This window comes from Rhinoraja longicauda, chromosome 2, assembly GCF_053455715.1.
Source record: "Rhinoraja longicauda isolate Sanriku21f chromosome 2, sRhiLon1.1, whole genome shotgun sequence".
Lineage (NCBI taxonomy): Eukaryota > Metazoa > Chordata > Chondrichthyes > Rajiformes > Arhynchobatidae > Rhinoraja > Rhinoraja longicauda.
This window is the reverse complement of record NC_135954.1, coordinates 97,843,883-97,859,311: the sequence shown is the minus strand read 5'-3', so window position 1 is coordinate 97,859,311 and position 15,429 is coordinate 97,843,883. Positions and strand designations below refer to the sequence as shown.

At 41.3% G+C, this 15,429-nt stretch overlaps 1 protein-coding gene across 2 annotated transcripts in view; it reads right to left on the bottom strand.

The window, feature by feature from the left end:
• nom1 (nucleolar protein with MIF4G domain 1) overlaps positions 1–15,429 on the bottom strand; it is a 58,550-nt gene that overhangs the window by 41,093 nt on the left and 2,028 nt on the right. For both annotated transcript variants that reach the window (XM_078424844.1, XM_078424852.1), the window contains exons 2-4: positions 10,646–10,782; positions 7,331–7,526; positions 5,698–6,021 (exon numbers count right to left, since the gene is read on the bottom strand). In XM_078424844.1, coding sequence (XP_078280970.1) covers positions 5,698–6,021; positions 7,331–7,526; positions 10,646–10,782 — 657 coding nt within the window. The remainder of the gene's footprint in view (positions 1–5,697; positions 6,022–7,330; positions 7,527–10,645; positions 10,783–15,429) is intronic.

Here is a 15,429-nt window from a genome sequence, read left to right as displayed (position 1 = left end):
TAAACTGGCTGCACGACCACCACGTATACTAACCTCATTTATAAGTACTTGGTCAATCGCCTTCTATGCATTAGCAATTCAAATGCTTGGCTATATACTATTTAAATGTTGTGAAGTACTCAACTCCTTTACCACCCACTCAGGCAGTACATTCCAGTTTGGAATAGAGCACAGTAAACGTGCTAGCTTTGGTTATGAAAGATAGCAAAGATGAGCCAAGTAATTACAGTATTGTGACTTTAATGTCAATGGTAGGTGATATTACGAAAAAAACGAGGCAGGATTAATTTACACTTGGAAAGTCAAGGATTAATCAAAGATAGTCAGCATGGTTCTGTATACAGTCTGACCAATATGACAGATTTTTTCAGAGGTAACACACGATATTAAGAGTCTTAGAATGATAGTGTGGAAACAGGCCCTTCGGCCCAACTTACCCACGCCGACCAACATGTCCCACCTACACTAATCCCATCTGTCTGTATTTGGCCCATATCCCTCTAAACCTTCCTATCCATGCACCTGTCCAAATGTTTCTTAAACATTGAGATAGTACCTGCTTCAACTACCTCCTCTGGCAGCTCATTCCATACACCCACCACCTTTGCGTAAAAAAGTTACCCCTCAGATTCCTATTAAATCTTCCGCCACTTTCATCTTAAACCTCTGCCCTCTGGTTCTTTAGTCGCCTACTCTGGGAAAAAGGACTGCATTTATCCAATTTATTCATCTTATGTTTTTGCACACCTCCAAAGATCACCCCTCATCCTCTTGCACGCCCAAGGAATAAAGTTCCAGCCTATTCAACTTTTCCTGAGAAACCAAGCCCTCGAGTCCTGGCAACATAGTCGTAAATCTTCTCTGTACCCTTTTCAGTTTGTTATAGGCAATGTGGTTGAAGTCATCCACATGGTCATCAAAGGTCTTTTGACCAGATTCTACATGGAAAGCTGGTCCAACATGTCAGAGCCCATGGGATCGAAGATTAGCTGGGAGATTGGATCCAAAATTGGCGTGGCAATAGGAAGAGGATAATGGTGAGGGATGCTTTTTGTTTATTAGTCTGTAATCAATGGTATTCCACAGGGATCAGTGCTGAGCCCATACTATTTGGTCTTTCCATTCGCAATGTTGGAGGTGTGATTAGTATGTTAGCAGATGACAGAAAATTTGGCATTGTTATTAATGGTGAGGAAGATAGATTTAAGCTACTGAATGAATATGGGCCAAAAGCAGGTAGGTGGGACAAGTGCAGATGGGGCATGTTGGTCAGCGTGGGTAAGTTGGGCCAAAGGGCCTATTTCCACGCCGTTTCATTCTATGTCTCTAAATATCATATTACCTCTGAAAAATGTATGTTTGAAATATAATCCTGTTAGATGCAGGGTGATGCACTTGCGAGCATTAATAAAGATAGGACATACACAGTGAATGGTAGGGTCTGAGGGGGTATTGATGAACAGTGGAGCCTAGATGAAGAAGTCAAAGAATCCCTGCAGGTGGCAGCAGAGGTAGATCAGATTTGCCTATTTGCCTTCAATAGCCAGGACAAAGAACGCAAGAGCATGGAGGCTAAGGTACAACTTTACAAAAATTGATGATGCCACAGCTGGAGTCGTGTGTGTAATGGGTGCCATCACATGATAGGAAGAAAGTTGATGCAAGGGAGAGGGTGTTGAGGAGATTCACCCAGATGCTGCCTGAGATGGCGAGTTTCAGTTATGAGACAAGACTAGATAGACTGGCTTTGCATTATTTGGAGCAGAGGTGCAGAAGGGACTCGATAAAGTTAGACAAGATTATTAAAGCGATAGAGTAAACAGTAAGAATCTTTCTGCCCATAATCAAAAGTTCCAACATAGGTTTAAAGTAGGTACCAGAGGTAACATAGGTTTAAAGTAAGTAGTTAAGAGGGCATTGAAGGAAGAATGTCTGTAGTAATCTCTGTTGTAATGTCTGTAGGTTGGAATCTCCGTTAGGACCCATTCAATCCCCTGCCTAGCAATCTGGGGAGCAACTTTCTTCTGGAATTCCTTTTTAAGATTAACATATGCTTTACCCTAAATATCCTCCATTGATGACCAGCATACCACGGATATAGTTTATATCATCTTTGTCAGGATGATGTATGCCAGACGCTCAGTACCCCATTTCCTGGCATTCACCCTATCATCTTACTCATAATCAATAAGCAATAGAAGGAATCACCATCGCTGCTAACAGGCAATATTTGTTTAGCATTACCTCTCTTGGTAATGCCAGGTGTTAGTGTGCTCTGCGTTGCTAGTAATTGAACCACGACACTACTGCATCATTCATATGTGGTTGTAGATTAGAAAATCAAGTAGATTAGCCATTAAAGCTGTGGCTACTGGAGATTGGAATTTCAGAATTTTGTGTTGCGACTCACCAAGGAATTTTCCTAATCCTCTCTGTTAGTTACAAAGCTGGACAAAAAAACAAAAGAATATACTTGACTTGTCTCAGTTGAGCTGTAAGAAAACTTGGCAAGTTTGAATCTAAGACAAAGCAGCCACTTCACCCTAAGAATTCTCCATTGATGATTGGCATGCCATGGCTACAGTTTGTATCATCGACAGAATGAACTAGAGCGATTCCATCCAGCTATTTCAGCAAAAATCTCCATTATCTGTGATCGACACTAACTAGAGCTGCTGCCTCACAGCGTCAGAGACCCAGGTTTGATCCTGACCTCCGGTGGAGTTTGCACATTTTCCCAGTGACCGTGTGTTTTCTCTGGGTGCTCCGATTTCCTTAAACATCTCAAAGACATGCAGGTTTGTAGGTTTGGATTCTGTAAATTGCCGCTTGCATTTAGATGCGAAAGTGGGATAGCAAGGAAACAGTGTGCCAGTGATCAATGGTCGGTGAAGACTGGTGGTATGAAGGGTTTCCATGCTGTTTTTCTGAATTGAACTTGAACCTGAGCATCAGATTTCCGATGCACACCATTGACACATTTTCCCACCACATTACTAACAAAATGTATTCAGATATAAATTGCAATTCTTTCATTACTTTGGGCTCCAGAAGTTCAAGTAGATTTTCAGCATCTTGACATGGAAATGCTGGAAATGGAGGGGTATGGATGATGTGAAAGCATGAGATTAATTTATCTTGGTATTTTGTTCAGCATAGGCAGAATGGAGCGAAGGGCCTGTTCCTGTGCTGTACTTTTCTATGTTCTAAAAGGATAGAGAGGGCAAGGAAATGGCAGATGGAATATTACATAAAGGCAAGACCATCAACTTTGGTTGAAAAACCAAAAAGTGAGCTTTAAAAAAAAAGACAATTGGCAAAGGAAAGGTGTTAGTATTCAGTGTTCCAGGTGCACAAACATGAATCATTGAAAATTACCATGGGGGTAAAGTTGATGACATTCAACCTGCAAGTCAAACAATAATTATGGCATTGTGTGAAATGCAATGTCAAAGACATTAAGCATTGGCAATGCTAGACATAAACAGGTTAATTCATGGTGCAAGGACAATGAAGAAGAGATAAAGTTAATGAAGACACAAGAGACTACAGAAGCTGGAATCTTCAGCAAAAAAAAAAGAGTACAGGAGGAATTCAGTGGGTCAGATCATATCTGTGGAGGAAATGGACAGGAAACATTTCACATTTGATCCCTTCTTCAGTCTGAAGGGTCCTGACATGAAATGTCATCTATCCATTCTCTCCACAGATGTTGCCTGACCCAAAGAGTTTCTCAAATCCTTTGTTTTTTGATGAAGTTAATGATGAGTTACAATAGAAGATAATGAGGTGGAGGGAGAAACATCTGCTGGAGCCTATAAGGCAAGAACAACCATAAATGGAACATATCTGAGTCAATGGTTGAGATGCAATCCTACTCAGAGAGGCAAGAAATAAACATAATTACTGTCAATTAGAAAGACTTTGGTATGCCAAAAGGTTGACTAAACCCTTATTCACTTGAACTCCACAGATTTGTGACGTGATTGTCTCCCACTTTATTCTAAGACAACACAAGTAAATAGCATCTTAAAAGCAATGTGCATGTATGGTCTGCCTATTGAAGGATAAACTTACAAAGCAGGGAGTCCAATGAAGGTATGAAGGTTGATTCCTGGAATGGAGTTAGAGGGACAGATGGGAAGGTAGGGTTGAGGTTCAAGATTGAGACAAGAAAATATTTCTTCGCCCACGATCAGAGAATATTGGAAATTCTCTACCCAAGAGAGCTCGGGCTCAGTATTGTCAAAACCAAGATTAGACGATTTTTGGATATTAAAGGAATCAAGGGACATTGGGCTATTTTGAGAAAGTGGTGCAGGTATCTCATTGTTGGCTGGTATGGAAGGTGATCACATGGAATCCATGGCAAACTAGCTAATCGTATAGAAAATTGACTTGAAGGTAAGAGACAGAATGTGGTGGCAGATGGTTAAATTTCATACTGGAGGCCTTTAGCAAGCAGTGTGCCGCTGCAATCTGTGCAAGAGCCACTGTTATTTGTTATATAAACAATTTGAATGTTAATGCTGGTGGCATGGTTAGTAAATTTGCTGATGAGAACAAAATTGGTGGTATCGGAGAGTGAAGGTGATTATGATTACAATGGGATCTTGATCAACCAAAAGACATTTGGATAGGTAATGGATAGGAAAGGTTTAGAGGAATATGGGCCAAATGAGGGCAGGTGGGACTGGGGTAGAGGGAACATCTTGGTCACATGGGCAAGTTAGGCCAAAGGGTCTGTTTCCATGTCTGAGGAATGGCAGCTGGGGTTTATTCAGACAAATGTGAGATGTTGCATTTTGGTAAGACAAACCTGGGCACGACTTGCACAGTAACTGACAGGGCTCTGAAGAGTGTTGAAGATACTGAGGAGTATGTACATAGTTCCATGAAAATGGCAAATAGGTTGACAGGGTTATGACAAAGGTGTTTGGCATGCTTGCCTTCATGGGTCAAGGTATAGTGTACAGGAATTGGGACAATCCTTGCTATAGATGTACAAGACATTGGCACGTCCACATTTGAAGTATTTTACACAGTTCTGGTACCCGAAGGACGCCATTAAACTGGAAATGGTGCAAAAAAATATTTATGAGAATGTTACCTCGTCTAAAGAGTTTGAGTTACAAGTGGAAACTAGATATAATGGGCTTTTTTCCCCCCGGGAGTACAGGAGCCCAAGGGGTGTCCTTAAAGAGGTATATAAAATCGTGAGAAGTCTGGATGAGGTGAATAGCCACAGTTATCTGCCTAGGGTAGAAGAGGTCTAAAACTAGAGGGCAGAGATTTAAGGTAAGTGGGGAAAGATTTAAAAGGAACCTGAGGGGTACCATTTTCACACAGAGGGTGGCAGGGATATGGAATGAGCTGCCAGAGGAAGTGGGAAAGGCAGGTAAAAAAATGGCATTAAGGAGGCACTCAGAGGTACTTGGATAGGAAAGGTTTGGAGGGATATGGGTCGGGCACAGGCATGTAAGATTAGCTTGGTTGGGGCTGAAGAGCCGTTTCCCGGCTCGATAGCTCTTTGACTCCATCAGTTCCTCAATCTATAAATTAATTAGGAACTTCAATAAGGAAATTCAGAGTTTGGCATATAATTCGATTTCACATCACAACTCGGTACCATTTTAACCCAATTTTTGATTCCCTGTCCTTTAATGGACTATGACTAAAATTTGAAATAATTCTTACCCGGGTCTGGTCATGAAACTGTTTACCATCATTGTTAATCTTCCTTTGAGCCTCCATGATGAATTCTCTCAATGTCACAGCATCATCTTTCCGAAGAGCAAATCCCACATGCTTCAGTAAAAAAAGTGTTAACTCAATGTCCTTCTCTTTGAAGCTGTTGGCAAGTTTTCTTAAAATATCAAACACCAACACGGAGTGTATCATGTGAAAGTTGTAAAAATGTGCAATCAAATTCAGTAGATTATCACATTCCTTTCCTTCATTGACACTTCGAGAGTATTCTTCAAATCGCTTCACCACTGTTTCCAAAACATGTGCTCCAACCTGCAAAACAAAAGGCAATAATCTTATACCAATAATTCTAATATGTAATAATTAGAGCAAAGTACAGTCCAATGATGGGTTAAAACATGATGACCGTCACAACCTCCACATAACCCAAAGCACTTTATGACAACAAAGTATTTAAAAGTTTCTGCAGATGCTGGAATCTGGAGCAAAAAAATCCAAAACTGCTAGATAACTAGTGGGGTTTGAACATCTGTGGGGGAGGGGCTTAGGAATTGTTGATGTTTCGGGTTGAGACTCTACATTAGGACTGAGAGTAGAGAGGGGAGCTATAAGCCAAGCAATCTTCCCCCTCCAGTCCTGATGCAGGGTTTTGATCCAAAACATCGACAACTCCTCCTCCACCCTGCCCTATATTTGCGACTCAACCACCAGCAGCAGTTTGCTTTTTGCATTTCAATTGGGCAGTAATCGTTATTCAATAAGAAACAATAACCAATAAGCAGATAATATTCTCAGGAACAATAAATAAATAAGTGACTGATGATACATGCAAATTCACGAATAAAGGTTGAACAGGATACCAAGAGAACTGGTGTGCTTTTCTTTATTGATGCTGAATTTACTATTATCCATGAGTAGGCAGATAAGTTCTAGATTAAAGATCTTGTTCAAAAATATGGCATAGTCCTTCAATGCTGCAGTGAGGTGCCAGTCAAAATCATATCTTCCTGATTAATCATTTTCAACTGTACAGCTTAGTTTGTCACTTCATTTGAGACTACATGCATCTCATATACCTTGAGTTAGAAAGCTAGAAACAAATGCATAATTTTGAATGAGACCCTGAGAATGAGAAAACATAGAATTTGGACAAATTAACAACCAATTGGCTTTCCAAATGTTATTCTTATTTAATGTCATTCAATACTAGTTTAACCAGACATGAGTAACAATGACTTCAAAACTGAAATGTATACTATCTCTTGGCATATAGAGAGTTTTTCACCGTTGATTAAGCCTTCCACACCCACTGAAGTAAACGCACAAGGTTACAAAATATGCCATGGCTTTATTAAATCTGGAAAGCTGTTTTTAATAAGCTGCAAAAGCTCTTTCTCAATAATAGTGAAGAAAAAAAATAGATAGACTTGTCACCAGTTTAAACTTCGAGCCAAAACAAAATGTCTGTATTTGTTCTACGAACTATAATATAATTTTTAACAATTTGTTTTCAACTATATAGATTTGCTGCCAGATAACTAAGTGGCTAAAAAAAATACCAACAACAGAAAAGAACAATTCATGGAACAATTTGATAAAAATATTTGAATAATGGAGTTACCTCAATTCCAACATTGTGATGAAGAATGCTAACCAGCAGAACATGTTCCATCATCAGCCTGTTTGGCATCAAGGCTGGTGTGACACAGGCTGTTAGGAGAACATCAGTCAGTGTCTCATTCATGTCTTTACGACTATTTGCCATGTAAAATTCTTCAAGCTGGCCACTAATGGAAGCCATGTTAGGTTCACTCAGTCTGAAAGCAATAATCAGATTATTTAATACACACAAGGTGGCATACTTATAAATATCAATACAATTGAATATGCATACAATTTACTGATTTTATTATGTATTTAACACTTACAACTCGGGTATCATTCTGGTAAATCTATCCTGCAGTTTCAATACTGTGGTGGCCAAAGCAGCTCTAATTGCAGTAGATACACTCTAACCACTGCTTTAAATTATTTTGATATGACTTCTGCTCAGTCATGGAGGCCACGGAATTAAGGGAAATGAACAATGATACATTGGAATATACCCGCATTAGAAAAGAGGAGGTGCCGACAGTCTTAAGACATATTAAGTTGGATTAATCCCCAGAGCTCGATCAAGAGTATCCTAGGGAAATTTGGGAAGCCATGGAAAAATTTCAGGGCCCATGGCAGAGATAACTGCATCATCTTTGGCCTCGCAAGAGATAATGGAAGACCGGAGATTGGCTAATGTTGTGCCACTATTTAAAAAGGGCTGTAAGGACAAACCAATGAACTACAGCCCAGTGAGTTTAACATTAGTGGTGGGAAAATTACTGAAGGTGATTCAAAGGACAGGAATCACCAGCATTTAAAAAGGCAAGGATTGATTAGGGATTGGTGGCACGGTGCCATCAGTCTGAAGAAGAGATTCGACCCAAAATATCATCCATTCCTTCTCTCCAGAGATGCTGCCTGTCCCCCTGAGTTACTCCAGCATTTTGTGTCTAACTTCGATTAGGGACATTCAGTCTGGCTTTATCCATGAGAAATTGTGTCTCGTGAATTTGGTTGGGCTATTTTTCATGAGGTGACGAATAGTATTTAGTTTAGTTTTAGTTTAGTTTAGAGATACAGTTCGGAAACAGGCCCTTCGGCCCACCGAGTCCGCACCGACCAGCGATCCCCGCACATTAACACTATCCTATTACTGGGGACAATTTACACTTACACCAAGCCAATTAACCTACAAAGCTGTAAGCCATTGGAGTGTGGGAGTAAACAGAGGATCTCTCAGAAAACCCACGCAGTCACAGGGAGAACGTACAAACTCCATACAGTCAGCACCCGAAGTCGGGATTGAACCCAGGTCTCCAGCAGCAACTCTACCGCTGCGCCACCATGCCGAGGGCAGGGTGATAAACATTGTTTAAATGAATTTGAGTAAGGCCTTTGACAATGACCTGCATGGTACCTTGATACCAAAGTTAGATCACATGGGATCCTGGATGAGTTGGCCATTAGATTCAAAATTGACAGTGAAAGGAGTCAGAGAATAATAACAGTGGGTTGTTATTCAGACTGGAGTTCTGTGACCAGTGGTGTGCCGCAGAAATGAGTGCTGGGTCCACAATTTGTCATTACTTTAATAAGTAAGTTTGTGGATGACACCAACGTTGGTGACATAGAGAACAGGAAAGAAGGTAATCGGAGATTACAATGGTGTCTAGATTAACTGGGGAAGTGGGACAACAAATGACAAATGGAATTTAATTTGGACAAGTACATTTAGGCAAGTTAAACTAGGGAAAGGCTTAAACAGTAAATGGACCATTGGAGAGCATTGCAGAACAGTACCCAAGGGTACAAGCATATAGTTCCCTGAATGTGCAACATTGGTAGTCAGGATGGTGAAGGTGGCATTTGGCACATTTGTCCTCATTAGTCACGGCATTAAATACGGGAGTTGGGAAGTCGTGTTACACCTGTACAAGTCATTGGTGAGACTACAGAGTGCAGTTCTGGTCAATGGATAGATGTCAATATGCCGGAAAGAATGCAGAAAAGGTTCACAGGATATTAAGGACTGGAGTGTTTGGGTTCAAAAGAGAGGCTGGGACTGTCTTTCCCTAGAGCATAGGAGGCTGAGGGGTGACCTTATAGAGATATGTAAAATCATGAAGGGTGTAGATAAGGTGAACGGACAGTCTTTTTCCCCCAGGGTAGGGGGGTCCAAAATTAGGGCACGGAGATTGAAGGTAAGAGAGGAAATTTTTTAAAGTAATGGGCCAAATGCTAGCAAATGGGACTAAGTCAGATGGACACACAAAGCTGCAGTAACTCAGCGGGTCAGACAGCATCTCTGGAGAAAAGGAAGAGGTGATGTTTCTGGTCGAGACCCTTCTTTGAGAAGGGTCTCGACCCGAATTGTCACCAATTCCTTTTCTCCAGAGATGCTGTCTGGCCTGGAGTTACTCCAGCTTTGCGTTATCTTAGGTTTAAATCAGCATCTGCAGTCCATCCTACACCTGTCAGATGAACATCTTGGTTGGCGTGGATCTATGCAATGTACATCAACCTTAAAAACCTCAACATTAACCTCAAAAACAGAAATTGTTCAAAACTCTTAACCATTCAGATAGCATCTCTAGAATTAGCAAAGGTCATAGTCTGAACTTGAACTGTTAAATCACTTTTACCTAAATTATTTCCAGGTTTCTGGCCTTTAGAAACTATTATCCTTCCATATTCTCAAATGGATTTTGCATACAATTCCATATGCACGTTTGATCTCAATTAGAACGCTTGAAGCAAGGGAGGAGATTGCCGACAAAGAACTGATGATAGCAAGTCAACATGGTTTTGTGCATGGGAAATCCTGCCTTACAAACCCGATCGTGTTTTCTGATGTTACTAAGGAAACTGTTGACAGTAAGACTATTAGGTGTGTACTACTAGCAAAATATGAAGGACATAGATAGTCAGCATTACACCACAGGTGAAGGTGTCTAAAACTAGAGGTCATGGGTTTAAGGTGACTGGGTAAATATTTAAAGGAGACCTGAATGACAATTTTTTCACACCATGGCTGGTTGGCATATGGAATAAGCTGTCTGAGGTTGTGCTAGAGGGAAGTATAAACAGTGTTTAAAAAGTATTTGGATAGATACATGAATAGAAAGAGGGATTTGGGCCAAATGTAGGAAAATAGCATTAGTGTAAATAGGCATCTTAGTCAGCATGAGGGGATTGAGGTGAAGCGCCTGGTTCCGTGCTGTTCAACTCTGACTTTATATTGCTAGTTTGCCTTAAAATGAAAAGATTTACAGAAACATTTTTTATTTCCAAAAATTCTATCCTGAATTAATGCACCACCACAAAGCTTTCATATTAGTACCTATTCAGAAGTCCTTTGACTGTCTTCCTTAGTCTTGCAAGTTCTTCTTTCTTTTTTGCAGTCATCGTTTCAGACAATTTACGTAACTGTGGAGGGATATATTTTCCAGAAACTGCACTATCATTTGACGTTTGGTCCTAGAGGAACAGATTGAACAAGTTAACCGAGTGAAATGTTTGTGTAGTTTTTATTCCCCCCCCCACCCCCCGATGTAATCAGGAACATTTCAGGTTGAGCACGAAAAAGGATTCAATTATTCTCTTGGGGATAAATTGAATGTCAAGATACAAATAAGAAAGGCTTGCATTGCAGAACACCGCGATTGGATGGTACATGTTAAATTAGCACCCTTTTCAGGACGGATGATGAGTGATGTAACATTTGAAACATGGATGATGGACACGAAAGAGGAAGCTATCTAAATAGCAGAATTACATGGAAATGTACAATTTCCAGAAGTAAATGTTTAATACGTTTTCACATGTTCCACTGACTCTTTGGGTTATTCCATGAATTAAGTATTAGTCTCCCTTGAAAATAGAGTTCTAATATGCATTTCGCTCCCATTTTTATCTAGAAGCACAAAATAAAGCTATGTTCTCCTGGGATGCTACCTGACCCACTGCAGTGCTTGAGCACTTTAATTCTCCTCCAGCTCAAATGGCTTTATTGAACTATTGCCCCCAGAAACAAATGCTGGCGTTGGACTGGATGGGACACCTCAAAGGTAGATAATAGTCCTGTGACAGATGCTGCTCTGATCCTCATCACCGACCGACAGGAGTGGCCAAACCTCAGCACCATTGGTAGCATCTGTACCTAATTAGCTAATATTGGATTGGCCTACCTGCAATCTGTCAGCCTACTCCTTTTAAAACCAGGTGTTCCAGCCGGGAGGGGGCAACCTCCCTGTTCACTGTGTTCCCATTGCAGGTCTGGAAGACTGAGCCACTGGGACAAATCCAAACCCAACACCACCATTCTGTGGTCAAGACTGAGCTGCCAGGACAAGCCCGAGGCAACCAGTTCTCCATTGAGGCCAAAACTGAGTGGCCGGGTCACACCCGAGACTGCCTGTGCCTCCTACGTGCCCACAGACAATGAAGGAGTGTGCACAGACGCTGAGGCAAAGACTAAGCTGCCAGAACAAACCTGAGATTTGAGGCAAGCGTAAACTGCAGGGATAAACCGGAGTTTGCCATGCCTACTCCTTTAAGCCCAAAGCTGAGCTGCCAGGTCAAGCCTGAGACTGCAGGCATCTCCTCTCAAGGCAATGGTGAACTGCAGGGGCAAGCCTGAGATCACCATGCCTCCTCCTTCAAGACCAGGACTGCACTGCGGGGACAAGCCTGAGATCGCCAACGCCTCCTCAAACGCGCACAGACGACAAGGGTCAGCCTCTATGCATACGCGGACTTTCTTGTCAATATAAATAAACCAAATTACCCGAGTTCACCCTACTGCGAGTGTCAGTGTAGTCATTGTTGATCCGTGCCATCCCTGATGCCACTGTCTCTAACAAATAAACATCACAGAATTTTTGCACATTTCTCTGCCCCAAAAAAAAAGATATCAGGAAATATTGGACCAAACATTGTTGCACGACTGATGGTTCAAAGAAAACCACTGTAATTCAACTACTTGTTCAGTACTCTCAAATGTATGCAGATTGACTATGTGGAGGCACAATGCTGGACTCTCGCACAGCTGCAAAGCACAGAATACGATGGGTTTCCTCAGCAAAATGCTGGGGATTTTGTCTCAGAGCTATTATACCAGCCAGATTGGGTAGAGGTCCTGAAACGCTGAGTTATGAATTTCGTTTATTGTTATGTGTACCCAGAAAGTGAAAAGCTTTTGCTGCGTGCTAGCCTGTCAGCAGAAAGATAATAGATGATTACTTCTGATTACTACAAATACTATTGACTTAAATGGCAATTTCAATCTTGAAGTTGGGAAGAAAGCAGTAAACTCAATTCCTTTTGTTTATCATACCTTAATGCTTTTAACTATTTATTAGTGTTGGAATATATTTCAAGCAAACTTTTATGATGTTTTTGAGGCTCTGTTATCTATATATTTAAAGCAACACAAGTAGTTTTTAAATAGTTTCTGAATATTGAGATATTCAAAAGCTCTCAAATTTTAATAGGAGAGTTCCATGGATCTGACTCCAGAGGGGGTACAATTCACCCACTTAAATAACTTACACAACATGCACAACAATACTTCAAGGGAGGCCAAAAGAGCATCAAAAACTATTATTTAAAAATCTTTCAATGACACGACTCTGGCTGTATGGTGCAGGACATATGGTCAAAGATCTTGCAGAGATTTGGAGCAGGCAAGGAGATTGAGGATTATTTCATGAATTGAAACACATTAGGAGGGAATCTAACGTCACCAACTTCCCCACTCTTTTATAAATCATTTCCCAACTCAGTTATGATGTACCCTTGATATAACAAGGTTATTTCCAAGAGCGATTTAATAATAGTTTCCAAAATGAGGAGTGTTTTTTTGAATTAAATCAGATGAGGGACTAAGTGAGAAGGCACCATTCATTTGAAAAAGTCACAAATAAATATCTTTTGCCTCGAATCTTTGAACAACGAAAATATTCAGGTGACTTCTGAAGGAGGATGGCAATGTTATCGGTTGATTGAGCATCATCAACTTGAAAAATTACGTTTGTGAATGATCCTGCACAACTATTGAATATTTCCATGATTTTGTGCTATTCTTTCACATCTTCAGTTGCATCTTATTTTACATGCATTGTAGATTATTGGAACAGAGTTTGCTTTATGGTTGAGCCAATGACCATTACACCGTTCAAATATAAGTGGATGTTTGCCAGAGGAAGAAGCATGCCTGTTAAAGAAGATGGGATTTCCTTTAGTTTGCCCTATGACACCACATGCAGGCAGAATTTTGGACAGGGTTTCCAAAGGAAGATTGAAGGAAGAAAGAATCCTCCAAATTCACTGCAAGAATATGCAAACTTAAGTCAAGTCTGCAAACAGCCCAACATTTCAAGCATCGAAGATCTGGTTACACTCAGTCAGATTTGCTGGATAGGCTGTGTTATTCTCAAGCCTCACGCCAGACTCCTGAAATAAACAATATAATGCAAGATCTAATATGAGAAGTCATTACTCAGTGGACTCAGAAAAAGAATCTAAAATATGTTCACATCTCCCCAAAGAAAGGCAGCATCCCTAACAACTCATGGGAATCTCCAGTCCCTGACTGGCAAAAGTCACAAGGGGACAAAAGGAATTGTTTGAGATCTTCAAATTCATGCACTGAAGTACATAGAGATAGATAGAGATATGGTCTGCAAATACTGATGATGTGCGCCTCTTCACACACTATGATATATCCCTGCCAAACACATCCAGCCCCATCTATGGAAACCCCTCACTACATCCATCTATTACTTGCCAGGCTTTGTCCTGTTCATTCTTCCCCCCTCCCCCACCTCCCCCAATCAACCCGAAAGAGCCCCAACCCAAAACATCACCTATCCATGTTTTCCACAGATGCTGCCTGACCCGCTGAGTCACTCCAACACTTTCTCCTATCTATCACATGGTCTACAATTCCCACAGTTACCTTCTGTCACCTCAGAACCTACAAATCCAGAGTAGAAACAAGTCATTCTTGATTGTGAGGGTGGACACAAAAAGCTGGAGTAACTCAGTGGGACAGGCAGCATCTCTGGAGAGAAGGAATGGGTGACGTTCCCGGTCAAGACCCTTCTTCAGACTGATGTCAGGGGCGTGGGCGAGATAGAGATAGAATGTAGTCGGAGACAGTAAGACTAGGGGGAGAACTGGGAAGGGGGAGGGGATGGCAAGAGAGGGAAAGGAAGGGCAAGACAAGTCAATGTTCATACCGCTGGAGGGTGTAAGCTACCCAAGCGAAATATGAGGTGCTGTCCCTCCAATTTGCGCTGGGCCTCATTCTGACGATGGAGGAGGCCCAGGACAGAAAGCTCAGATTGAGAATGGGAGAGGGAGTTAAAGTGCTGAGCAGCCGGGAGATCAGGTAGGGCGTGACTGAGTGGAGTTCAGCAAAACGATCACTGAGCCTGCGCTTGGTCTCACCGATATACAGGAGTTGACACCTAGATGAGGTTGGAGGAGGTGCAAGTGAACCCCTCGCTCACCTGGAAAGATTGTCGGGATTTGATTGTGAGGGACTGCCCAAGACTGTTACAAAATGTAATTAATGGGACTTAATCAGAATTGTTCTTCCAAAGGACAATCACAGCAATAATTGTCAAACAACATTTTTCACTGCAGCATAGACAGTAGAGGTGCTGTCTTGGATTTAATACAGATTTGGGTGAGGTCAGTGTGGAGTTTGCATGTGATTTTGTGTCTTTCTTTCCACATTTCAAATATGTGCAGGTTAGTAGGAAAACGGCCCTCCATAAATTGCGAGCAGGTGAGTGGTTGAATCTGGGAAGAGCTGATGGGCAGTGAAAAAAAGGATTACGTTTAAATTGGTGCTTGATGGTTGGCACAGATATAGAGGGCCGAAGGACTTGCTTTTGCGCTGCATTTGCCCATGTTTCTACATCGAAATCAACTGTCAGTGAGAGAGGCGAATCAAACTTAAAGGAACCTGGCAGGACCTCACAAAAATCTGCAAAATTAAAAGGTTAAGATCAATATAATGTGTGAAGTGCATGATGCAACACAAGGAGATAGAGCTTAGTAACATGGCGTTAAGCCAACAATCTCTCAATGTCAGCAAGACGAAGGAGCTATGGT